Source organism: Perca fluviatilis, chromosome 9, assembly GCF_010015445.1.
Source record: "Perca fluviatilis chromosome 9, GENO_Pfluv_1.0, whole genome shotgun sequence".
NCBI lineage: Eukaryota > Metazoa > Chordata > Actinopteri > Perciformes > Percidae > Perca > Perca fluviatilis.
This window is the reverse complement of record NC_053120.1, coordinates 15,286,364-15,310,375: the sequence shown is the minus strand read 5'-3', so window position 1 is coordinate 15,310,375 and position 24,012 is coordinate 15,286,364. Positions and strand designations below refer to the sequence as shown.

Here is a 24,012-nt window from a genome sequence, read left to right as displayed (position 1 = left end):
AAAAACAAAGCTCTAATAATCCGACTACCTTCTCACCACTAAAATAAATTAAATAATTTGAGCTTTACGTTAAGTCTCTGTGTCTTTTTGTGACATCCCCTCAGGTCAATGTGTGAGATAAACCTGGAGGCTGAACTCTTCACCCTGCAGGACAGTAACTCCAAGTTGGTGGAAGCACTGCAGGAAGCCAACAGCAGCGTGGAGCAGTGGAAGAAACAGCTGGCTGAATACCAGGAGGAGACCGATCGCCTCAGAGACCAGGTGACGTATAGAGTGTGAACAAATGAACACCTCATATCCCAATATCCCTGCAGATAATAACAATGTAGTGCTATCCATAATGTTTGGTGAAGGCTGACACTGTTGAGGTGTTGATGATTCAACTCCGTTCTTCTTTCTGAGGCTGTTTATGAAGTGTTAGGTTTCTACTTGACACAATTTAGAGAGTTTATTCGTGCCTCATTACATAATTTTTTGAAGTGTTTGCAACTGACACACTAGCAGTTCAGGCTGCAAAAAGCCATGCAAATAATAATGCACAACATTTTTACCCAGTATCCGAGGATCATTATTTCTTATTTCGGGACACTTCAAAGTGTATTATCAAACTATGACTAAAGGGGAAAGGAGGCTATGTTTCAATTGTTTGTAATCTGTTTTCCCATTGTGAGCTTACTTTTACAAGTGAGAGTAGCATGGAGCATCAGTGTTGTTGCTATGGTTACCTGCAGCTTAAAATACTATACCTTGAGTATATGGTTTTCACTTTCTTCTCTTTTTTTTTTGAAAGTTTTTATTTATATTTCCAATCTGAATTGAGGGTCTAAAAGGAGGTTGTTTGTTGTGTAGATTGTAATGCCTTCTTAGACAAACTTGTGATGTAAAATTGACTCCATTAGAGCACCAATTTAGAACCATAGTTAAACTATTGACTGGGACCATTGCACCTGCAAATGAACCAGAAACCAGTATTTTCTGTTGTCTTGGTGTAGGTTGTAGTAGGAGGTCAAACAGTAACCACTTTAGTTTACAAAGGTCACTTAAAGAAATACAAAGATGACAACTTGCATAAAACAGGATATGTGATACTCTGCTTCCTGTCAATCACTTCACACCCAAAGGATGAAATATGTTCTCCAGCTAATCTCTCCAAAACAAGTTATTCTATAAACTATTTTGTCACATCCCTGTCTTTTATTCAGGACATCTACATCTGCTGCACAGTCATCCTTCTCCATGTAGTTTGAATACTGTAAACGTAATGTATAAATAAAACTCACAAAAATCTTGTAGATGTTATAATTATTTAAGGTATACATAACTACGGACATTATAAACTAGATATGCAGTAGATCAATAAATTAACTTGAACTTGCATTTTCACTAATTAATAATTGTTTAGGTGGAAGCATATGACATAACATATGTATGCAGATGGTTTAAAATGACCATTGAGGTGAGAAGAAAAAAAGTCTTTATTAAATCAAAGCAAAAATACAGCATATGTTTTGCTTCTATGAAACATTTTCCATTTCATTCCCTCACTATGTGACCACTCAGATAATAAACTAGATATTATGCAGATTTTTTTTTATTCATGCATCTATAACTATCACATTGAAATCCCCAGATGGACTTGGTCTCTTCCAAACTGCAGATGCATTTTTCATCCAGCCCCCCCCTTGGGGATATTTCTGTTGACAGGCTCCCGTGATAATCGCAGGGCCAGAAGAACGCAGACATTTCATCTTTAATTTAGAGAGAGAAAATTATGCCCTTGGTCAAGCTTAACAAGGCTTCTTCAATGCGACCGAATTAAGTGCTGCCGCAAACTGGTCTGCTATTACCACCAGTGACAGAAAACTGGCCCTTTTTATTTTTAGCCCACATTGTGGTTTCATCTATCTCTACGAGCCCAGGTGAAGGTTACTTCCCAAAAAAAAAAAAAAAAAAAAAATAGAAACACACAGCGACTACACACACTGCAGCAAAGTCAACCAGGTGGCTGGAAGTAGAGCAGGCCTCCAGGGTTTGGCAAGGGGGTGTTGAGGGGGGCAGGGATGTTTTTTTTTTTGGGACAGGACACCCTATACTGCCCACCCTCCTCCCCCCTCTCTGCCCCAGTTATAGGAAGAAGATAAATCATCATAGGTGCAGAAGAAGAGCAGTTGGCTGGCTTTTTCTCCCTCGTCACACTCCCGGCATCAGCTATGTTTGTGTTCATCCACAGCACAGTTTATTTTCTGGGTTGACTCGGACCCCTGTTAATTTTTAACGAGAATTAGCAAAACATAGAGTGCAATACGTAGGTTATATATTGTATTTAACTGTAGGATACCTGAATAGGTGTTTTTGTTCTTCTTCATGTTTGATATTTTTTAGTAATTGATTTGATATTTACTAGTAGGTCTTCACTGGATTGTTTTACTACATTTGTAATTGTATCTGTTGTAAGGTCTTGAATTATGGATATCTTATATGAAATCTGGAATTATGACAAACAACAACCGCAACCTAAACTAGAATAAAAAATATGACAAAGAGCTAAAATATAAAATGCAAAGAAATGTGATTTGAATCTAAAACCATAGTTCCAACGTGACTGTATTGTTTGCCTTTTGGTTTGTGTTTCGGGGATTTTTTGGCAACAGATTTTTGGATGGAAATCAAATTTCTAGATGCTGAATACAACTAATTCCATAGATAAACATTTTGTAGACTCTCCAACTATAGTCACAAACTGTCTAAAGATGGTGAGCTCAGAGAGTGCATACCTCCATCAAAGTGATACAATTCTAATTTTGTTGGATAGTTAAATTAATATGAAACAGGACTCAATATTAACAAAATTCTCCATCATACTATTTATGTATTATGTTATTTTATATTACAATATCCGTATATATTGCGACCTGATAAATTGTCTGTAAAATCTATTAAACTGTTTATGAATACATAACCACACAAGAATGTCAGTTTTATCTAATCCATCATTTTACACCCAACAAATCAGTGTGATTTATAACATTTATGCAAAAATCATATCAAAATCCAATATTGTCATTAAGCAGTCTCATTGATGTGCAACATTGCCTGCAATTATCTTATACCACAACATATATTAAAGGGAAACTGCAACTAACGATTATTTTCATCATTGATTCATCTTAGTTAGATTCGTTGTTTAGCCGATGAAATGTAAAAAAAAAAAAAATACAATTTCACTAAGACCACTATGATGTCTTCAGTTAGCTTTTTTTTGTCTGACAAAACACCTAAATATATTCAATTTACTGTCATGTGTGACACAGAAAATAAGTAAATTATCACCTTTTGAGAAGTTGAAACCTGAGAATATTTGGCATTTTGCTTGACTGAAAGGATTAATTATCAAAATAGTTACCAGTTAATGTTTCAGAGTGCTTGGAACATACTGACTGGATACACAGTAGAGTTCTTAGCCATGTTTCAAACAGGGTCAGCATTGGAATCAGTGGTAACTGCCATGAATGGAGATGAACGTACGGTAAAAATCCCAGACAGCTAGGCATTCCTAATGTAACTTTGTAGAATATAGTAAATACATTAAAAAGCCACTGTTTGACAGTCACCATCTGTTTTTTGTTGTTGTTGCTACATCTGCATTGATATTTTATTGAGGTCACTGCTCCTTAATGTATAAGACGTATATACAGTGTATGTATCACACCATTGGTTTGTCAATCTATTGAGATTTAAGCGTTCCTGGGAACATTAAGTTTCTCTCTTATTTGTGTGGAGTTCAGAGACATAGAGCTGGTGCCTCTGGGGACAGTAGCTGTCATATATGGGGTTGAGTCCTCTGGGATCATGTGGACCCCACCCCCCCTTCAACCCGCAGTGGTTTTCTGAAGCTCCGCTTGGATGGCGTGCAATGTTGCGTAGCGTGGAATTTATAAAGAGCCGCACCAATTGTCTGTGAAACTGCAGAGGAGATGCTAAAGGGAGAGAAAGGGAAATAATTACATGGGACCAGGAAACCCTCTCTCGCTTCACACACATTTACATTTCAGACATTGAGCTGACACAGATATCAAGGGTGAAATTGAAATGTAAGAAATAAAAAGCATTGTGATGATTCCTCATCACCAACATTAAAGAGGTCAAGAGCAAAGGCATCTTTGTTTGAATTCTCCGGTTTTCCTTTACTTTTCATCTCAGATTTCTTTAACACGCTCTTATCTATCATACATTGTCAGTACAAGGAGGCAGCAGTATTTCTAACTATTAAAATCTGCAACAAACTATTAGCATTATCAATTAATCTTTTTTCTCAAATCTAATTAATGGTCTGTGATTTTCTGCAATTTTATAGACCAATTTCCCAAAGCCCAAGGCATCAGCTTTTTATTGCTTGTTTTGTCTGACTGAAGATCAAAAACCCAAAGATAGTCAGTCAGTTTACTATCACAGAAGACAAACCAAAACCAGCATATATTCACATTTGTGAAGCTGGAATTGTAAATCTATCGATTTACTAATCATAACTCTTATAGACTTATTAACAATATGTCTATTTTTTTAGGGCATATAAACACATTATTCAGATTTCTTTTTTAAACTGTGCAGAGGTCAGCAGAGCTAATGTTTGATTTAGAAAACAAAACCCGATGTAATAAGTCTTATCAGTTTTTAAATAAATGTGGTGAAAAGCATGTTATCAACAAATCCTGTTACTTCAAACTGTGTAAACGCTGGGACACGATTAGATTATTGTCTTAATCTGATTACTCTCACAGCATGCAAACATGACAGTATATTGTTTGTATTTTTTCTCTTTTCTTTTTTGAACTCCCAGTGCTCTTTTTTTAAAGCCTCCAGACTCCTGACAAAAACAGCAATTTTACCTTGCAGAACACGGCAGTTGCTGGTATACCGCTGCCTTCATGTGTTATTGTGTGACTTTGGTGTTTTAAAGGGTTAGTTTGGATTCACCAAAGTCACACAATACAATATGTGTTCTAACAACCGAGTGAAATAATTGCACTTTACCTTGCAGGATCAATACTTATGGATAAGTACTTCAGGTTCAGACTTCAAAGGCTGAACAGTTTGTCCTTGTTTAATCAAACTCTCACTCACTGTCTTTGGCTTTTCTAATATGTTAAACACAAGAAAGTGGGTCAGATTGGGAACCATTTTCATGCATTTCCACATCAAAAATTAAATATTTATTTTTTTATTTTTTAAAAATTTTTAAATTAAAAAAAAAAACAAAAAAAAAAAAAAAAAAAAAAAAAAAAATATATATGTGTAAAAATGTGTATGTGTGTGTGTGTGTGTGTGTGTGTGTGTGTGTGTGTGTGTGTGTGTGTGTGTGTGTGTGTGTGTGTGTGTGTGTGTGTGTGTGTGTGTGTGTGTGTGTGTGTGTGTGTGTGTGTGTGTGTGTGTGTGTGTTCAAGAGAGATGAGATAGAATGAGTCATCATGTGTGTAGGCAATGACCCTCTGTTGGTTTTCCTCATTTCCATCAGTAGTAATCGTCAAACTATTTGTGCGTTACTATATTGTATTTTTATCATGTCAAAAAAATATTATGCTAATTCTTCTGGTTTTCATTTTTTCGCTGAAGGGAAAAGATCATAAAATGACCCCACACAGGTTTATGCAAAGCTTTTCATTTGGATAACATTTCTGTGTACCCTTTTCCCATATCATGCTCATTTGTGTGTGTGTGTGTGTGTGTGTTCCAGGTGGCAGAGCTTGAGGCCCAGCTGGGGCATCCTGCTGCAGGTCAGACTGCTAGAGAGGAGCTGACTCGCTCACTAGAGGAGCTGGAAGCCCTGCTGAGCACCAAAGATCAGGTAAGACACCAGTTCACTGCCCAAATCCATTTACCGACCTAAAGGGAACCTCCGTGTGGAAAGCCATCTAATACATACACCAGCAAACATAATTATTCCAGTAATCAATTGGATAGGTTTGTTTTCAGTTTGTATGTAACTAGAGCCTCAATCTCCAGCTGACGATCAGTAAAACTGTTCTATAGTAAATGTATTAAGTCAGTAGAGCTGGAAAAGTACAAGTGCCAGTTGGAGTATTTATTCTCTAAATCATCTTTAAGGCTTTAATGAGATCTTTCTGGTTCAATAATCTTGTTTTTGTCTCAACCAAAAGATAACTAAACAAAATGTTGAGCAGAGAATGTGCTTTGGGTTTTTTACTAATGCTCATCTAGTGTCTATTTCTACTAAGTCCTTAATGTATCTTCAAGCAACTGTAAATCTTCTTGTGCAGTCACAGCTTTCATAAAATACCACAGGCTTCAGACAACATACCCAGAGCTGCCACCTATTAGCCTGGCTCCGCCCTCCTACGTACTTCCGCTCAATTTTCATTTTTCTTCAGTACTCTGTCTGGGTTTGCGGTATATTTGCGGGTTTTCTCTCCAGCCAAATCTATACCGGTCCAATCAGCGAACAGAGGGAGTGGCCGAGAACGATGACGTTGAGGTCGTGCGCTAGTTTGAGTTGTAGCGAAGCCATTCGGTCCATTGTGGCAATGCTGCCGAATACCCAGAAGTTAAAGCCCGAGCAATAACCATCTTTGCTGAGTTTTGTTGTTGGCCATGATGTTGTGGCCCTCCTCCCCACGGGGTTCTGTAAAAGTTAGATTTTCCAGCTCGCTCCGCTGAAGCGGTGAAGGCGAAGGCTTAACGCGCAGCGAGCAAGGCTTCGATCGGCCACGACCAAACGTTAGCGATTGGTTATGGCAGATCCAGAGTGGCTCTGGGCAGATCCAATAGTTTTAAACTTCACCAGAGTACCCGCCTTCAAGGAAGTTAACACGTGTCAATGGAGAGTGGACAGACTCTCTGTACAAATGAAATATACGAGAATATGGTAGGACCAGGCTAGCCACCTGTAGTACATGTGAAGTGAAATCAGGACTCTTACTCACCTTCATAACTGTTTCCAAGCTTGCTTTAATATGATTTTTTTAATGATGCCAAAGTATCACCTTGTGAATATTTTTGCTTGTTTGAACCAAGTTAAAGGTCCCATGGCATGAAAATTTCACTTTATGAGGTTTTTTAACATTAATATGCGTTCCCCCAGCCTGCCTATGGTCCCCAATTGGCTTGAAATGGTGATTGGTGTAAACCGAGCCCTGGGTATCCTGCTCTGCCTTTGAGAAAATGAAAGCTCAGATGGGCCAATCTGGTTACCTCCCTTTCTCTGCTTTGCCCGCCCAGAGAATTTGGCCAACCCATGAGAGAGAGACATCATGGCTTTCAAACGAGCAAAGTGGCAGTTGGTCAAGGCCACACCCCCACCCTCCACCTTGCCCCTCCCTCTCTCCTCCTCAATAGCTACAGGCACAGAAATGGCACATCCCAAGGAAAGCTCATTGTGGGACTGGCTCTAGTGGCTGTAATTCTGCACCAAGGCTGAATTTTGGGAAAGAGACTTCAGATACAGTATTAGGGGACCACTAAGGTCTATAGAAAAGCATCCAAAGAGCACCATGTCATGGGACCTTTAATGTCTGTCAAATGCATGCAAGGCACGCTCAGCCAAAACCCATTTCCCCTGAATAAATAAACAGACATTAAAGTGAAATATTCCTTGAAAGCAGCTCGCTGATGTCCTCCGGCCTGATTAACATAACCATGTCTGTCACGTCGTCTAAACAAGTTTCAGTTTTGGCAACTGGATTTGTGCAAGGTCACGGTAGTATGTTTCCCCGGGGACGGAATCACCCTCCTCGCTGGAAACTTCAAGGTGTCCCAAATCTTATCAACAACCTGATTTGATATTTTAAAACCACATGAAGTATTTTAGTGAAAAACAAGAGATGAATGTCTCATGTTCTAATAAATAGGGATGGTGGATGTGTGGGAAGGCGGTGTGAAAGTGGTGTTGTGACAGTTTGAAATCACTGTTTTCAGGAAATTCACAATCTACAAAGCAAGAAAACCGATGTGGGTGAGCTGGAGAAAGAGAGAGAGGAGGCCATGCAGAGACTCCAGGTAAGATGACAACTGGCTGAGTGGGTTGTTTCTCCCTTCTGTAAAATGTCATGTTGCAGTCAACTTTAGTATATCCAGTACACTCGTGTTAATGGAAAATGGCACATACATTGCCTCATACAGGCTTTATGGACAAAGAATGTGTTTTTAGTTTTACATTACAGTATTTTTCAATTAGGAAATGTAAACATACACAGTAGCAAGAGAAATAAGAATACACAACAAATAAACAAAAAGGGGACAATTAGCTACCCATAGATTGGGTTCTTTCAGTACGAGAATTTACAAAACAATGGGAACTAATTACATTTCTTGTTAAACTGTAATTTCAATAGTAAACTGTCAAATCTTTTTTTTTTTTTTTTTTACTGTATATCTTCCTTGAGGAGAAAAACTTCACTGACTTTTAGCAGACCTGTGATTTGCAAGGCTACAACTCGTACAGAACATGATGAATGGGACTGGTTGGTGGTACTGCTGCACAAATTGGTTCTCCTCACCTCCATTGTCATTGTTACTAAACCTTGTAGAGATGAGCCCTGGCCAACTTCACCCCTGTAAGTGTTGATGCTAGACTAGGAAAGCAAAAGGCTTGCAGAATGCTGACCGGCTTACATGCCGTTTTCTGTTGTTCTCCATGCCAAACAACCACACAGCCGACTAATGGAAAACAAAGCACTGATACTGTACCTATAACAGAGACGGCACAGTTCAGACCTGCAGCAGAGAATCGGTACAGGAGAAAAGAGGACTTCAAGGAGAAAACAAATAATATAGAGTCTCCATGCTAATTCAGGAGATTGTACCTGATGCATATTGCATAGCCTTAATTAGGTCCTGTATCATTTTTAATGGTCATGTCAGCTGTGAATTATGTATATTCATATTTGACCTTTGATGTCCCTGTGTTCGTTCTATAATCTATTCATTGGTGCATTTAACATACAGAATAACCTCATGAGCACAAAATTGCACATTTAAATTTGTGGTATAAACAGTTTAAAGCAAATAAATGATGTGACATTGTCAATAAACTTTATTGCAGTCAGCAGCCACACAAGGAGGGAATTTACATGCATTTAAGAAAAGCTGAACCGGTTCTTGTTAAATCCTGCAGAAATAACGGGCCATGATGCTTTACTTGTACCTGCTCCAAAGCTGTTGTACTGCGGTCCACTTTATATGGTTAATCTAGTATTTAATACTGCATGCATCTGTACTATATTTAGGTTGAAATTTAAATGGACAGAAATACACAAATACGTTTCTAAAGCCATTCCTACTCCCTATTGCACATTCTGCCAACCTGAAAAAACTGGAACTTTCCTGCACATGGTCTGGGAGTGTGAACAGGAGACCGCAGGGGGTGGGTGAGGGTTTTGGTTCCTGTTTCGATTGTATTTGTTTGTTCTGTATGTGTTCAAAAATATAAAAATAAAAAATAATTGATCATAAAAAAAGAAATACACAAATACTGCAAAGGAAAAATAGGCATGGAGACATAAACTGGGATAAATTGTACTGATTGTTATAGTCAGTTTGCACATATAAACGTGTGTAAAATATCCTATTGATAAAGTATTTGTGATCCGACTTGAACCATACAGGCAGAAGAAAAGCAATTTACAAAGCCCATGTGCATTATTGTTGCCGCTCTTTCCCACATAACTTTTATTATCAGGGCATATTAATGGACAGAGGTGACCAAAATAACAGCAAGAAACCATTTACTCCAGGATTACATTCGCAGACATTTTTGACCAGAGTGATTTACAATACTACTCTGCAAAGTTATTTCTACAATTCATTTTAAACCTTTAAGAGCACTGGTTGCTTACTTACAAATGTTTACATGCTTAAATACAAAGAGAGCCTAACATTTGGACACCAAATCCATGCAGAAAACATCCAGAAATGCATTCAGATGAGTCAACTGTATTAACAAGTTAATGTGTCTGCAGGATCTGGAGAGACGAAACTGTGACTTGGAGGATCGTGTCCAGAGTGCTGAAAAGACGCTGGCATCTAACCGGGAGGAGCAGGACCAGGCGGAGGTTGAGGTCCGACACATCATCGACGTTCTGGACATCAAAATTGGCGACCTGAAAGACCTGAGACAGAGCTTGGCAAAACTCATCGACAAATAGCCACAGCAGCAGTTGGGCTGCATTGCCGCATTCATCACTTGTTCCACCCATGCGGCCTTGATTTGTGTTTTACTGGTTTATCAGCAGAGCAACAATCAAAGCAATATGGTGGGAAACGGTACAGGTGTTTACCTTAATGGATCTGTGTTTTTAAGATCAGTGCAGGTAAACATCAGGTATCCGAAACAAAATAAAAAAAATCATTGTCACATTCATACTGCAATTTTGGTGGATATGATTATCATAAACAGTTGACAGTGGGGTCTAACAGGCTACTACTTGTTTTCCATATCATAGTTCCCAGCAGCTACATGTCCTTCAGCTCCTGAAGGGAATAATATGATTTTTACTCTTTTCACAATCTGCCATCACCGAACACTTTAGCTTTAGATGAATTTGCTCTGGAAGAACAGTGCCCTTTTCCATGACATTGCAATCCAGTGTTCTTAAAGGCCCTGAACACCCACACAGGTGTTTTAAATTAATCTGCCTAATTGGACCTCTTCCCAGGACTGTGTGGGTGTGTCTAGACTACTTGATTGACATGTTTCTGAGTCTCTTGTTAGCCTTGTTGCACCAGTTAGGGCAGGAAGATTGACAGATTTACCATTCTTATTGGTAGAAAAGATTTGTGACCTAATAAATACCCATCTAAGCTCCAGCCCATCTTCAACCTGAGCAGAGGTCTAATCAGCCACAAAAACTGAAATCACCTGTGTGGGTGTTCAGAGGCTTAAAACGCTGAGTAGTGGCTGCTGACAATCTTTGCAGTGATAGTCTCAATTGTTTATGGTAATAATACTGATGTCTCAGAAGGACTGCAAAAGTAGACATTTCCAACAGATATCAAAAGATTTTCTACTTGTTTTTACTTAACAAGAGGCAGGAGTAGCAATAAAACTAGGAAAGAATCGAAAGATAATGGCCTGATGGTGTTTAATAAAAGCCAGTTTGCCTGCAGAGCTGGAGGTCCCAACCATTCAACCATGTATGAGCACAGATAGTAAAACTTCAGTCCTGTAACAGCAAGACTTGCATCAATGCTTGAGATGGTTATAAAATAAAGTTAAATGGACAATTAAATTTTATACTTATATTAAACATAAATATTTGACCATAATTCTGGACATTTGGTTGATAAGAACAACCAAGCAACTGTTCATAAATAGGGTTGGGCATCGAGAACCGATTCCTAATCGGAATCGTTTCAAAAATTACGATTCCATCGTAATCGTTTCTTTATTGGAATCGTTTGGAGGATTTGGTTTCAAATTTGATCATGGGTTCCAAATTTAATATGCGCAAGTTTTGGTTTCCGTAGCAGCCAGGCGCTTGTTGTGTTGCAGCCGTGCAGCACAGTAAGCGGAGCTCTAGTGTGGCTTTGTTTGCATTGTAAAAGCTGTAAAACTGCAACCCACATATGAATCAAAATAAAACTTTCCTCTTATTTGTGAAATAAGCATCTAACCCGTTTCCACTCCACCACTCAAAGAATCGGAATCGAGAATCGATAAGAACCGGAATCGAAAGGAAGAATCGGAATTGGAATCAGAATCGTTAAAATCCAAACGATGCCCATCCCTATTCATAAATGTTTTGTTCACTGCAGTTTGACACATTAAACAGCATGAGGCCCACACATATTAGTCCTTTATGAATAAGCCTTTTGGAAATGCATTTTCTCATATTGTTATTGGTAGATCTCAGAAGTCACTGCGAGAAAGACATCTGAGAAAAATCAAGACAAGTTATACAAGTAAATAAGTGTCTACTTTCACACATAACCACTTTGATTTTTTTTATTGGTGTCATCCTTCAACACTGTGGAGATGCACCCAGTAGAAGTTTGGTCAGAATTAGGACAGATGGAGGCAAAGACCCTGATTAAAGTTAGCTCCAGTTCACCATCAGCAGCTTGGACTGCTCTCACACTAGCCAGAACATTAACAAACTCAGAGATGCAACAACCCGCTCCCATTCAGTTTGTTTTATGAGGACTGCTCTTTTCTCACTTCATTCTGTTATTCATGTTCATCAATGGGTACTACTCATACTCAGTCAGGATGGGAAATCACAAAAGAAATGTGTGCTGAATTCAAATCTGCGGCTGGTAGGTTTGTCTTCTCCACCACTTTGACAGGAAGCTCAGCATTTAAAGGAAAGATCCAGATGTGGCCTGTGGACAGAGATGCCACTTTCCCACACTGTTTAGTTGAACTTGAGGTTGCACTTGATTATGTTCATGCCAAGTTTTATTGTGTGTGTGTGTGTGTGTGTGTTTGTTGAGGCTGCCGCAGTTAAACAAAACACAACTGAAGTAGTTTTAGTAAACAGGTACTTAATAGACTTGCTGTCAGCTTTGTATGTGAACGTCTGATGCACAATATCTATCGATCTTTGCTTCTCACCCCCTGATGAGTTATTGATTTCTTCATATAAAGTTAATATACAGTAGGTACAAATAAAATGCAGTCTTTTGCAGCTGATGATGCAGTAACTTCCAGAATCATTAACATGCCAACATGTGATTTTAAACTGGCCAAAATAAAAAACCTGTTTATGTAATGAGCTACCCGATAATGTACTAGAACCCTAACATTTACCTGCAATTATTACTTTTAAGTGTTATACAATTTTCAACTGATGGTTTATTTATAACCACAATTTAGATTATAGCTTGAGATAATAAAAAGACCTCTACAGTTCAACAAGCCAAATACAGTAATGGCAGTAAATGTCTCACTGCATTATGTTGCTATTGATCACATTAAGAGGTTATATTACAATAAGATTGACGTTTTATATTTTCGACAAGTTACTACACTGTCTGGGAGGTCTGGCTTCAGCTGCTACACGTAAGCATCACACAATTAGCAATAATGTTTCTAGCATGCCTGTTTATAGTTAATAAATAATTTGTAGGTAAGGAGACCTCTGTAAAGCCTGTTCTCATCCATTTTAAACAGGTTTTTTTTTTCACAACTTTTTTTTTTTCTTGACTTCACCAGATTATGACAGAATGCTATCAGCCATTTATCAAGCATAAAGAAAATGCGGAGGCCACCGGCTCCTCACGGTTGAAACACTTTGCTTCAAAACAGCCTTATTCCAGTGTATCATTAATGCACAATAACATACGTTTCTATTGTTTCCGTATACACAGAAGAGACTGTCCTCTTAAAGGCCCAACATTCCGCCCTGGTATCTGACCTCTCTATTGAGAAGTTGTGGGGGGAACAGAGGGTGCCTTTCGGGATTATTGCACTTACATTTAAGAGTGTAACAGCACAATTTTTAAGGTATACTACGGTGTTGTAATTTTATAATAGAATGTAAATTAGACCATTAATATTATGTATTTACAACAGGTTAAAGGCATCCACCTTATATTTGAGACTATTTAGGGACCTGCTGGTGATGTATATATTCTGTTTGAATATGCCCGTTCATACCCCTTATTGGGTGGGACTGGGGGGTGGGGATATCAGAATACGTTCTGGGAAATGCTAAAAATCACCAGCTGAAGCATAAATAGATGAGGGTTAAGGGACATCACAAAAAAGAAAACATTGCAATAAACAATGTTTGACTATCAGTGAGTGCATTCCTCCTTATATACACTGGAATAAGGCCTTTTTAAAACTAGTCACAAGCTACAGCTAAGAGAGAACACAGTACCAAAGATGCACCAGTCATGCTAAACCCACAACTGGAAAAAAAAACTTCTGCATGATGCTCAAGTTCATCTCAATCAGATTCTTACATTTTAACCTGTTTTGAGTTTAACTGCTCAGTCTGAAACATTTCATCTTTTAGCACTACTCAAAATACCTCAGAATATTTCATTTAGTTTCATTGAAGTATTGGTAAATGAGAATTCAAGGCCATGAGTTTGTTTCACAATAATACCAATTTAAGGAGAACAGGTGTTTGTATGGAATTTGACAATGTGAGATAAGTTCCTTATATTTGTATAGAACTGTTCAACATTAAAACTCAGTCACTGCTCGTCTTCGAGTCATCCACTACCAGCTGCGTGAGGTTTATTACGGTATTGCAGCGATGCAGTTCAGACACACGATATTCTGTTTGTGCCACACAGTGCCATCAATTCAGGCTAACAACCAGCATGTGCCATTTTGGAAAAAAATATAAAAGGTGAAAACCACTCCCAGCCGGCACAAACCAGCACTGTCTCATGTGTCAGGTGTAGGAGTGCAACCACTGTTAGTTTCAACCAGCGCCAGTTCCAAGCAGCAGGTTTACTGAATTACCCGGATACCTCCGTGAACAGGCTTGTGATGTAAATACTTGCCAAATTCTTCTTATGAATATCTTTTATCTTCATGTGGAAGAATTTAGCAAACAGTTCAGGAGTTGATCGCACCAGCTTTATCTTGTCAGTCTGGTTAATTCTTCCTTGCAGTTAAAATGACCTCATGCAGCCATAAGATCTCAGATTGCACACATGAATTCAAATTAAGCCAGACAATTTCTTCCCACCACTGAAAAATACAAGTCAGTCAAGCCGCAGCATCATCATTTTCTCACATTTATTTTAACACAAAATGGCATTAAGAGCCAATTCTTGCGAAAGGTCTACTTCAGCTTCTTCTTGGGGCGAAGATTGTTGGTGTGTCCACACTTCTTCTTACGGCAGTTGACAGCACGGGGGTGCAGGCGGGCATAGCACCTGCAAAACAAGTGGTCAGGGGCCAACGATAAGGAAATGTCTCCTGAAATAACATTAAAGTTCTGCAATAGAACTTGAACGTACACTTTTTGCAAAAACAGATTTATTTCTGGTGCTAACAAATTTATGATCTGCCACCATTTGAGGAAAGAAAGAAATAATCTAAATCAGTTTTTAGCCTAAGACTAAATCTTGTGAAACACTGGCTTAATGCTGAAAAAACACTAATAGCTACATAGCATTCATTAATTACACAAAAGAATGACTCAATTTGACACTCTGCAATCAAATTACAGTACTATTCCGTCTTATTTTGAATCCATGTAGTTAAATACTTTTATTCAGTCTTTTTTATAAAACTGATCAAACCACACTGATTGTGGTACCATTTAAAGTGTTTAAGTCTTAAATTTAACCCCATCACTTCACAGTAAACTGTAGTAACGTACAACCTTCGATAAAGTTAAATAGACTTACTTGCGGCAGATCATCTTGTCGCAGTTGTATTTCTGGGCCAGCTGTCTGAGAGAAGGCTCGATGATTCCACCACGCAGACGCAGAACCAGATGCAGAGTGGATTCTGATGGACAGGTAAGACACCTTGATGTCAATCTCAAGTTCAGTCACAACAGAAAACCTTCTCTACCTAAGCATTTTACAATAACCAAATACACTGCTCCCGTTTTAACTTATCTTTTGCAGTTAAAACTTTGTTTCACTATAAGAATCTTGTCTATGGTTTACTGTGACCATGGACACATTCAGCACATCTAGCCTGAATTTAAATAAGCAGTTACCTTTCTGGATGTTGTAGTCAGACAGTGTGCGTCCATCCTCAAGCTGTTTGCCAGCGAAGATCAGACGCTGCTGATCAGGGGGAATTCCTGCAAACACAATACTTTCAGCCAAACTGCAATTGACAATTGACCATGAACAATTTAGTTCAAGAGGCAGACATGCCAAGTGGTTAAAAAAAAGAAATAGATTCACACAGGTAAAACATCACTGTAATGTCTACCCTATTACCAACTTGTTTCTGCTTTTAAATCACAAGACCCTTAGATGAAAGTAACAATTGTCCGACTGCAGGGCCAGAAATCTAGTCTACCATTAACTCCTACACTTGAACTTATAACAAACTGTTCTATCACACTGCATAAATAGTCAACCTGACAGTTAAAAAAAAAAAAGGCTTCCAAAGACGTTTTTTGTAGAGTCAAAGTTGCTAGCTAGCTAACAAACTGTCAAGACTCCCATCACGTTAAGACTTAAAAGTGACGGCTCACCTTCCTTATCCTGAATCTTTGCCTTGACATTTTCGATAGTGTCGCTGGGCTCAACCTCAAGGGTGATGGTCTTCCCCGTCAACGTCTTCACGAAGATCTGCATGTTTGCAGGCTGAGAGAAAAACTGTCGTTAGCTCAAAGTTTAACGTGCATCTAAATAGCTGACAACACGATAACTGGCAGGCACCATCTTGACAAGTCAAAGACAAAGACATCCGCCATCCACATTTATTAGGACTGAAATGGTAACGTTTTAAACCTTTACATTAATTGTGAAATGTTTCCTGGTTTTTGGGAAGCAGCTAACAATGTGTGTTAGCTAATGTTAGCAACAGAGTGAATTCGGTGCAGGGCCTCGCCACATGCACGTAACGTTAGCGTGGCGGTTAGTCACAATTTTCTCAATTTTCTACGTTGGAAATGAGTCCGTGATACTTAATACACAATTACTGGCGACATACGACGACCAATATATTGTTTTAATCGCATTCAACAAATCAACGTTCACTATAAATCGATAAATATATACTGGACAAAACGTGTACCCACCCGGCCGCTAGCTGAGCCTCAATGAAAAGAGAGCGGAAAAGGCTGACGCTGTCAAACGTCACTTCCTTTTGCTTGTTTCCTTGGGAATAAAAGTTCCCGAGTGTATTTTGACCATATGATTTAAACGATTTTAACCAAAAAGTTAAATTCTGTTAATTAAAAAAAGAATATAACAATTATTATTTAGAAACATTTAATCTTATTTAGCCATTATTCATGTTAATAATTAACTTTAATAAGATAAAAATGTAATGAGGACAGCCGTTGTAAATTACAGGAAAACCTAAAACTACAAGACACATTATGAGAGAAACCACACAGTTCAGCTTACTATCCAGAAAAAATATTTTATTATTATTATTATTATTATTAAATATATAAGAATGTTATGTCACAAAAATAGACCGAGAGTGCGGCAGCGAGCAGTATGATTCACTTTAAAAGCGGACAGTTTAATAAAACATCATGCCTAATATAACAGAATGTTATAATTGAGAAACGGTGTTGAGTCACATTTTGACTTTTGAGCACCTAAATTATTTGGTTTTCATTTTAAAAGGCAGTCAATACAGCACAGTAGGCCGTGTCTGGGCTGGACTGCTCCAAAATGAAGTTTGACTGACACCTGCTGTTGTAATGATGGAAGTAATGTTGAACCACATTGTAAACATGCATGAGCAAAACAAATGTGTGAATAGTACAGCCAGCAAATACAATGTATCAGTTGTTATTTGTAGCCTCCATATTTGACGTAGCCTACTGCATCTTCTATATATAAATTTCCATATATAACGTGCATGTTATATCTAACCAAAGTCTTTCTTTTGATGTGTTGTTATACTATATGCACACATCTACCGGTATGTGTGATTTATTTTTATTTGACAGGCACCACACACTTTCAATAGAATTGCATTGTGCACTCAAGAGCAGACTGAATCATGCTACTGCAAGTTGATATTGTAATTGTATCTAAGGTAATGCTGAATTATGAATAAGACTCTTAAAAAGGGGAAGCGTGTCCACTCCAAATATTTAGTAGGTTCCTATAGGTGAGTAAACCTATATCAAGCTGCCTTTTAGTAAAACCAGCAAAACCAGATAGGCTTATAGTTATACAATCAATTTCTCAATGAACCAGGAAGATCTGAATTATTTTCTGGCAAGGCTTGTTACTTAAGTGTGAGCAGTTGTTTGTGTGTCCTTGTTGTGGAATAAAATGTTACAATTGAATAATTGTGTGTGTCCAGTCCACTCATTGCATCTGGCCATGTAATAGGACACCAGCCATGCATTTGTTTCTCTGCAGTAGCTGCAACAGTATCATCATCATGTTCCACAGCACAGGGGTTTCCATGGTGAGGCATTGTAGCATTTTTCACCTGCTGCAGAAGAAGATGGCTGGCTTAACCAAAGGGTTACAGTAATAAAGGGGGGCACTAGTAGTATCCAATATGACTGCAGTGGTAAAAACACTGTCCCAAGCCTGTCCTGTGGGCAAAGACTTCCACCTGTCTACCAACATCCCATTTCTGGACAGGAACAATCCAGATGCCTTTTCAACATGTTCCCAGAAGGACTTCCAGCCTTTATCTTCCAAGAAGGCAGAGCCTTTCCGTCCGCCCGCGAAAGCCCAGTTGGACCACAAGGACTTGAGGCACATCAAGGAGTACCTGACAGAGGCGATGGTGTCCTACCACCGTCACCCAATGCTACAGATCACCCGCACCCCACGCTGGACCACACTTCACACCAACTTCAAGATGGAAACAGACCCAGGGGAGGTTGCTTTCCTCACCACACAGTCCCAGAATTTCCAGCCCCAGCCTTTCCAGCCCCCTCCCACTCTCATCCGACACACCAACAAGAAGACCCAACACGTGGAAAAGCTCCCAGAGAGCACCAACAAAGCTTCCTTCACCCCACACCGTCGCTGCCCTGTTGTAAAAGCCACAGCTAAACATCTAGGTTAGTGAAAGCATATTCTGAAAATTTCTCTGCATTTTCTGAGTAAATCCATACTAGATTATGGATTCAGAGCTAAACCACACATGATTATTGTGAAAATTCGTCAAATTCAGTTAGGAATTAACTGTCAGCCTTCCAACATCATCGCGTTGTAATGAATAACACTGAGAGAATCTGTGTGAGGGTTAATCTATGAATCCTGCAGAGCATATTATGTAATAACATTTTATATTTTCTCTGTAGAAGAGGGCTTTCCCACAATCAAAGGGGACAGACGCGGTCACAGCTTTGTCTCTCATTACAACAACACCTTCCAGGGAGCCTGGAGCACAGTGGCTAAACCTGTAGAAAAGGTAACATGGCAGCAGCAGATGTTGGTCATCATGAGCTATCATGGTTTTTTTATCCAACCAAACATTTCAACTCTTGAGGGAAACTGTTGCCATAAGACTCAAACACTGATTTTAAAAGTCATAATGAAAGAAAAATAAATTTTCACACTCTACTTAGCATCCTCATTTCTCTCCTTTAGCTCAGATATAATCCAGAATCCTTCCTGTATACTCCTTTGATCAAATGTAGAATGAGCAGCAGACACATACCACATTTGAATTAAAACAGTTTTCAGTCTCAAACAGTTTTGAGATTGAAAACTGCACCAAAAATTCTACATTTACTCAAGTTCTGTAAGTACGTCTATTTTGAGCAAATTTTTACTTAACTTGGGTATTTCCATTTCCTCCTACCTTAGACCTGTACTCCTCTATATTTGAATTACAACTATAGCCACTAGTTACTTTTAAGATTAAGATTTTACATTTAAAACATATGATAAACATATAAAATATAATTCGAAGTAGCTCAACCTAGTTACAACATTAAAATGCTTCTTAGAAGTTTCTGCATAAGTAACAATAATGAAAACAGGCCATTCAGGGGCTAAAATTTTTGATACTTTAAGCCAATTTGCTGACATTTTGTCAATTAATTTTAAATGCAGGGCTTGAATAGAGTACTTCATTGTTATTGTGTATTACTACTTTCACTTGAGTAAAAGATCTGAATAGTTAGGCTATTTAATCACTGGTACTAAAGCATAATTTCCCCTATACTGTGGCGAGGCATAATCAAAATTTTAAATGTTTTGACCCCAAAATTTACATTTTTGTTGTCTACATCCCTTGGTGTATTACTTACTACTGGTTTAGTCATGGCACAGAAGTAGATTTCGGAACAACCCTAAAGGGTTTGTTAATCTTTAAATTCTCTTTCCAGAGAAGACGTTTTCTCAGAATTCACAGACAGACAGACTCAGGTCAGGTCAGAATGCAGCTCAGCTATGTGCATGACAGGGGTTGACCTTTATATGAAGCTTTCTATGAAATGGGTATCATTAGCCCAAAACCGTGACTTTGACCGTTTTAACAATGTCTTTTTTTCAGCACTCTTCAGTGACTATGGGTGATCCTGTGAAGATTGTCGAGAGAGAGACGACCCACGCTGCGTCATTCAGCTGGCCCACTGTCTGCAGGTCTGCAGCTCTCTGCCATCTCTCTCCTCTTTCTCCTATACAAGCAGACGTCAAACAGTAGAAGAAACCATGGCTGTAGGGCCTGGTGTAACCTTTCAGATCTCTTTTCAGACCTCTCTTGGTTTCACTGCATGCTTAAATTTGGGATGCAATGATGTTTGAGGTGTCTTGGATGCAAACATTGACATTTAACTCACAGGCCTTAACGTCTAAAATATAACATTTCAAAATTATTATTATCACTCCTTGAAAGTTCAGATTATTTGTTGTTGAGTTTATCCCCACACAAATATAACAAAAGCATTATACCTATGTGTTTTTGATACAGGCCAGCTGTGGTGAAGGAGTGTTTGAAGCTCAATCTTGGAAATATCTCTAAGGACTTATGGTCATCCACATCCAGAGAAGCCTTTTGTCACCACAAGCTAGGTGAATGTTTCCTGTGTTAATGTCCTGACAATTTTCATTCTTGCAAACTGACAATTCAGATCTATTACTTTAATTTGCCATGGTGAGGATGTCTTCCATTCTATAAAGAAACTAAGCAGCTGCTTAGGGCCTTCAAATACCAAGAATTTCCCAAAAGGGCAAAGAACAAAAGTAAAATCCTTGGTTAATTAAATTTGAACTTGTTTGTTTACTGTATATGTGGAACTTGTACTAAACTAATATTGTTTTGTGCTAACTGTAATGAACAGGGTACTTTAAAAAAAAAACTGATTATGGTTTTTGTTGACTGTTAAAAACATGGGTGCTTACATTTTAACAGTTTGACTATTTGTAAATGTGTCTTACCTTTATTTTCAACCAATCAAACTAAGATTACACAGCATTGTGATACAGATAAAATGCTACTCTATTAATCTGTCTCTGTTATCCTTCCTGGATTACTCTACCGTATTTGGTTTTTATCCCAGGAGATCCAGTTGTTGTGACAATGAGGAACCAAAATTTCTGTTCCTTACCCAAGGGGGACACTGATACGAGGTGCAACAAAGAGATGATGTATGTCACCACCAACAGAATCTCCTTCTCTGATGTGAGATAACTTTTAAGATTTCTACATAGTTATTTGTTTTTGTAATATCGTTGTTACATAATTACATTAATCAGGTGAACATTTTTCACACGTTCCTTTAGACTTACGAGTTGATTTTGATGTGTCATATTTGATCATACTGACTATTTTCCTCCCTGTAGCTGAACCACAAAGAGCGTCCGGTGCACGTGATCGGGGCTGACCTGATGACCAAGAGCCATGTACAGTTTAGCCCACCTCGTCTGTCGTGCCTGTACTACACATCAACGGCCAAACAACACTACAGCAAACAGGAAGGAGAGCGCGCCAGACCAGCCATTCAGCTGCCGAGCAACATACTGAGTGGACCAGGTGACGGATCGGTCGTGTTTGTGTTTTTAAATGGAGGTACATGTAGATATTAAATATGTTTAATCTGTTTGGCAGAACATGAGTTCAACCCCAGCACTACCAAGACTGATTACCTCCTTTTGAAGACCTGCAGACAGACACCTTGTCCGTCACAGCAGAGGGTGAGAGATCATAAACTCAAATAAAAAAATGTCCCACTCACCTTTGTAATTGTAATGATATTAGTAGCAGCAGCAGCAGCAGCAGCAGCAGCAGCAGTGTATTAGTTGTTGTCATAGTATAGCATATAGTAATATGGCAATACTATTGGTAGTAATAGTTATTGTGGTAGTATCAGTAGTAGAAAGAGTAGGAGAACCAGCAGTAGTTTTAGGTAAAAAGAATGTCTCTTTGTAACATGGGTTCCTATTGTTCTCATCATTCAGCATATTATATAATAATATGATATTGTCTGCCTCTTTTTCTGTTAATAGAGCAACATCAGGTTTCCGCTGGCTGATCAGCACTTCCGCACCTCCCACAGTGAAGACTACACGGCCAAACCTATGATCTTTCAGCCACCTGCCTACAGCCAGTTCAGCACTCATTTTGTCATGCAGTAACTAAAGCCACTAGCCTGACGTGGTACTACCGACCTCGACTGTTGTGGGCGGGGCTAAGTTCGGCTGGCATCCAGGCTATAAAGCCACTCTGTCATCACCCCCTAGTTTTTTTTTTTTTTAATGAACTGCATAATTCTCATAATCTTACTGGGCTGATTAATAAATAACATTTTTACTTAGAAGAGTAAATGGGCCATCAGACTGTGTAATGTTGAAGCAGGGTGCAAGTGCAGCTTTAGCAGTTAGGTGGCTTAAACATAAACCTTCTCCTTGCCTGTCTTATTTAGGCCAAAGGGGGGAGTAGCCATGGACTTGAATGTCCTACTTCCACCTTATTTACACTGTTAACGCTAACTGCTAAAAAGAAGGTTAGTGCCTATGTCGCAGAAAGATTCTCATCCTCTCTCTCAAGCATGATTGACCACAAAACTGGGAAAACAGTCTGTGTTGTAGCAATAACACAGCCTTGACCCTAAGATGCAGACTCTCTTGGCAGGCAAGCAGACGTGAATAAACTGAATCTAGTGAACCAGGTCATCAACCTGGTGAAAAGGCAGCAATCCAGGTGTGGGCTGGAATGTGAGCTGGCCAACAAGCTCAGGTGGGGTACATCTGCAGGAACATGACAGCTCTTCTTTGATTTTGCCCGTCTGTTGTGACAAGAGCAATGTCAAATAAAGATACATTTTTCAGGTTTATCAGTGTTTTAAGCCTCCACCGTCCAGGCAGCGCTGCCTAGGCAATAGTTATGGTTATGGTTAGGGTTAGGGTTAGGTGCCTTGAAGTCAGTGGTCGCAGTGCTGCCTTGAAGTCATTAGGCAATGGTTATGGTTATGGTTATATATGGTTATGGTTAGGTGAAGTCAAAGGTCGTAGCGTTGCCTGGAAGGAGAGGTTGGGGGCTTAAAATACCATCGAGACAGATGTTAATTTAAGACCATGGAATGTATGAAAAATTCATATTCACTTACATAATTCATGCCATCTGTTGCACCTTGTCATTTAAAAACATTGAATGGGTGAGTAAGTCCTGCTCAAGGACATGCTTCTAAAGGCTTCATTTGAACGATACTGTTATAGATATTTGACCACATTACATGCAAATGTCTCTGCATAGGTTTATTTAAAGTGATACAAAGGAAGTTTATTTCTAACTGAAATCTCCAGTGATTAAATGTATTTACTATATGGAATATTAATAGGTACTCCTGTAAGGTTTTCCAAAGACAGCTGCTTCAGTGATGACCCAATGTCATAAACATTAGTTTAAGCCAACATATGACATAATGATAATGTGAGGAACTCTTTCAAATTAGACACATGACTAAAACAAAACAAAACAGTGACACTACGTTTTGCTGAGGTGATTTGAAATTCTCCTCTAAAATATATTTTACATAAAATTTGTTTTAATTTTAGTTTACTTGTTATGCGTCTTCCCTTCTTTTTAACTACTTTGTGAAATCTCATCATATGTTCTGCAGGCCTACTTGGTTTTTTTTCTATGTATTTTTAAAATAAAAAAAGAGATACCAAACTGAAAGACACAGCTGCCTTTAAAATAAAAGCCCACGTGCAACCACAAAAATCATCAATATGGCAACACTATGAGATACCTTAAAATAAAAGGGCAAATAAGAGTAATTTTGTGTATAAACAATTTGTCATTGACCGATGACACATTGATTTGTATTTGTAGCCTATAATTTTTTTCCTATTTTGTCTATTTCTTTATTTTTTATATATTTTCTTTGACACAGACTGTTTATAGACAGTTTTTGTGTGGTTCTTTAAATAAGGAAAAAAAGAAGAAGAAACAAAAGGTCCTCCTCCTGT

General features: G+C 38.5%; 3 protein-coding genes across 3 annotated transcripts in view; 2 read left to right on the top strand and 1 right to left on the bottom strand.

Moving 5' to 3' along the window:
• Positions 1-11,074, top strand: part of homer3b (homer scaffold protein 3b) — a 40,351-nt gene extending 29,277 nt beyond the window's left edge. Inside the window, exons 8-11 of the mRNA XM_039811376.1 lie at positions 105-261; positions 5,732-5,842; positions 7,930-8,010; positions 9,972-11,074. Coding sequence (XP_039667310.1) covers positions 105-261; positions 5,732-5,842; positions 7,930-8,010; positions 9,972-10,157 — 535 coding nt within the window. The 3' untranslated portion in view covers positions 10,158-11,074. The remainder of the gene's footprint in view (positions 1-104; positions 262-5,731; positions 5,843-7,929; positions 8,011-9,971) is intronic.
• A 3,621-nt stretch (positions 11,075-14,695) lies between these two features.
• uba52 (ubiquitin A-52 residue ribosomal protein fusion product 1) lies at positions 14,696-16,781 on the bottom strand. The gene is made up of 5 exons (XM_039811377.1): positions 16,686-16,781; positions 16,137-16,248; positions 15,648-15,734; positions 15,328-15,430; positions 14,696-14,850 (listed from the first exon to the last, which is right to left on the bottom strand). The coding sequence occupies exons 2-5, from the start codon at positions 16,237-16,239 to the stop codon at positions 14,757-14,759; spliced, it is 387 nt and encodes a 128-aa protein (XP_039667311.1). The 5' UTR covers positions 16,240-16,248; positions 16,686-16,781; the 3' UTR covers positions 14,696-14,756.
• A 93-nt stretch (positions 16,782-16,874) lies between these two features.
• On the top strand, positions 16,875-23,940 carry LOC120565519. The gene is made up of 8 exons (XM_039811370.1): positions 16,875-18,653; positions 18,897-19,006; positions 20,096-20,184; positions 20,513-20,613; positions 21,102-21,223; positions 21,385-21,574; positions 21,650-21,735; positions 22,048-23,940. The coding sequence occupies exons 1-8, from the start codon at positions 18,140-18,142 to the stop codon at positions 22,174-22,176; spliced, it is 1,341 nt and encodes a 446-aa protein (XP_039667304.1). The 5' UTR covers positions 16,875-18,139; the 3' UTR covers positions 22,177-23,940.
• The last annotated feature ends 72 nt before the right edge of the window (positions 23,941-24,012 follow it).

Coding starts and splice junctions, on each gene's coding strand:
- uba52 (XM_039811377.1), bottom strand. CDS start 16,239: ATGCAGATCTTCGTGAAGACGTTGACGGGGAAGACCATCACCCTTGAG. Junction 15,431..15,647: donor TGACTACAACATCCAGAAAG/GTAACTGCTTAT, acceptor CCTGTCCATCAG/AATCCACTCTGCATCTGGTT. Junction 14,851..15,327: donor GACAAGATGATCTGCCGCAA/GTAAGTCTATTT, acceptor CTTGTTTTGCAG/GTGCTATGCCCGCCTGCACC.
- LOC120565519 (XM_039811370.1), top strand. CDS start 18,140: ATGACTGCAGTGGTAAAAACACTGTCCCAAGCCTGTCCTGTGGGCAAA. Junction 18,654..18,896: donor AGCCACAGCTAAACATCTAG/GTTAGTGAAAGC, acceptor TTTTCTCTGTAG/AAGAGGGCTTTCCCACAATC. Junction 21,224..21,384: donor ACAGAATCTCCTTCTCTGAT/GTGAGATAACTT, acceptor TCCTCCCTGTAG/CTGAACCACAAAGAGCGTCC.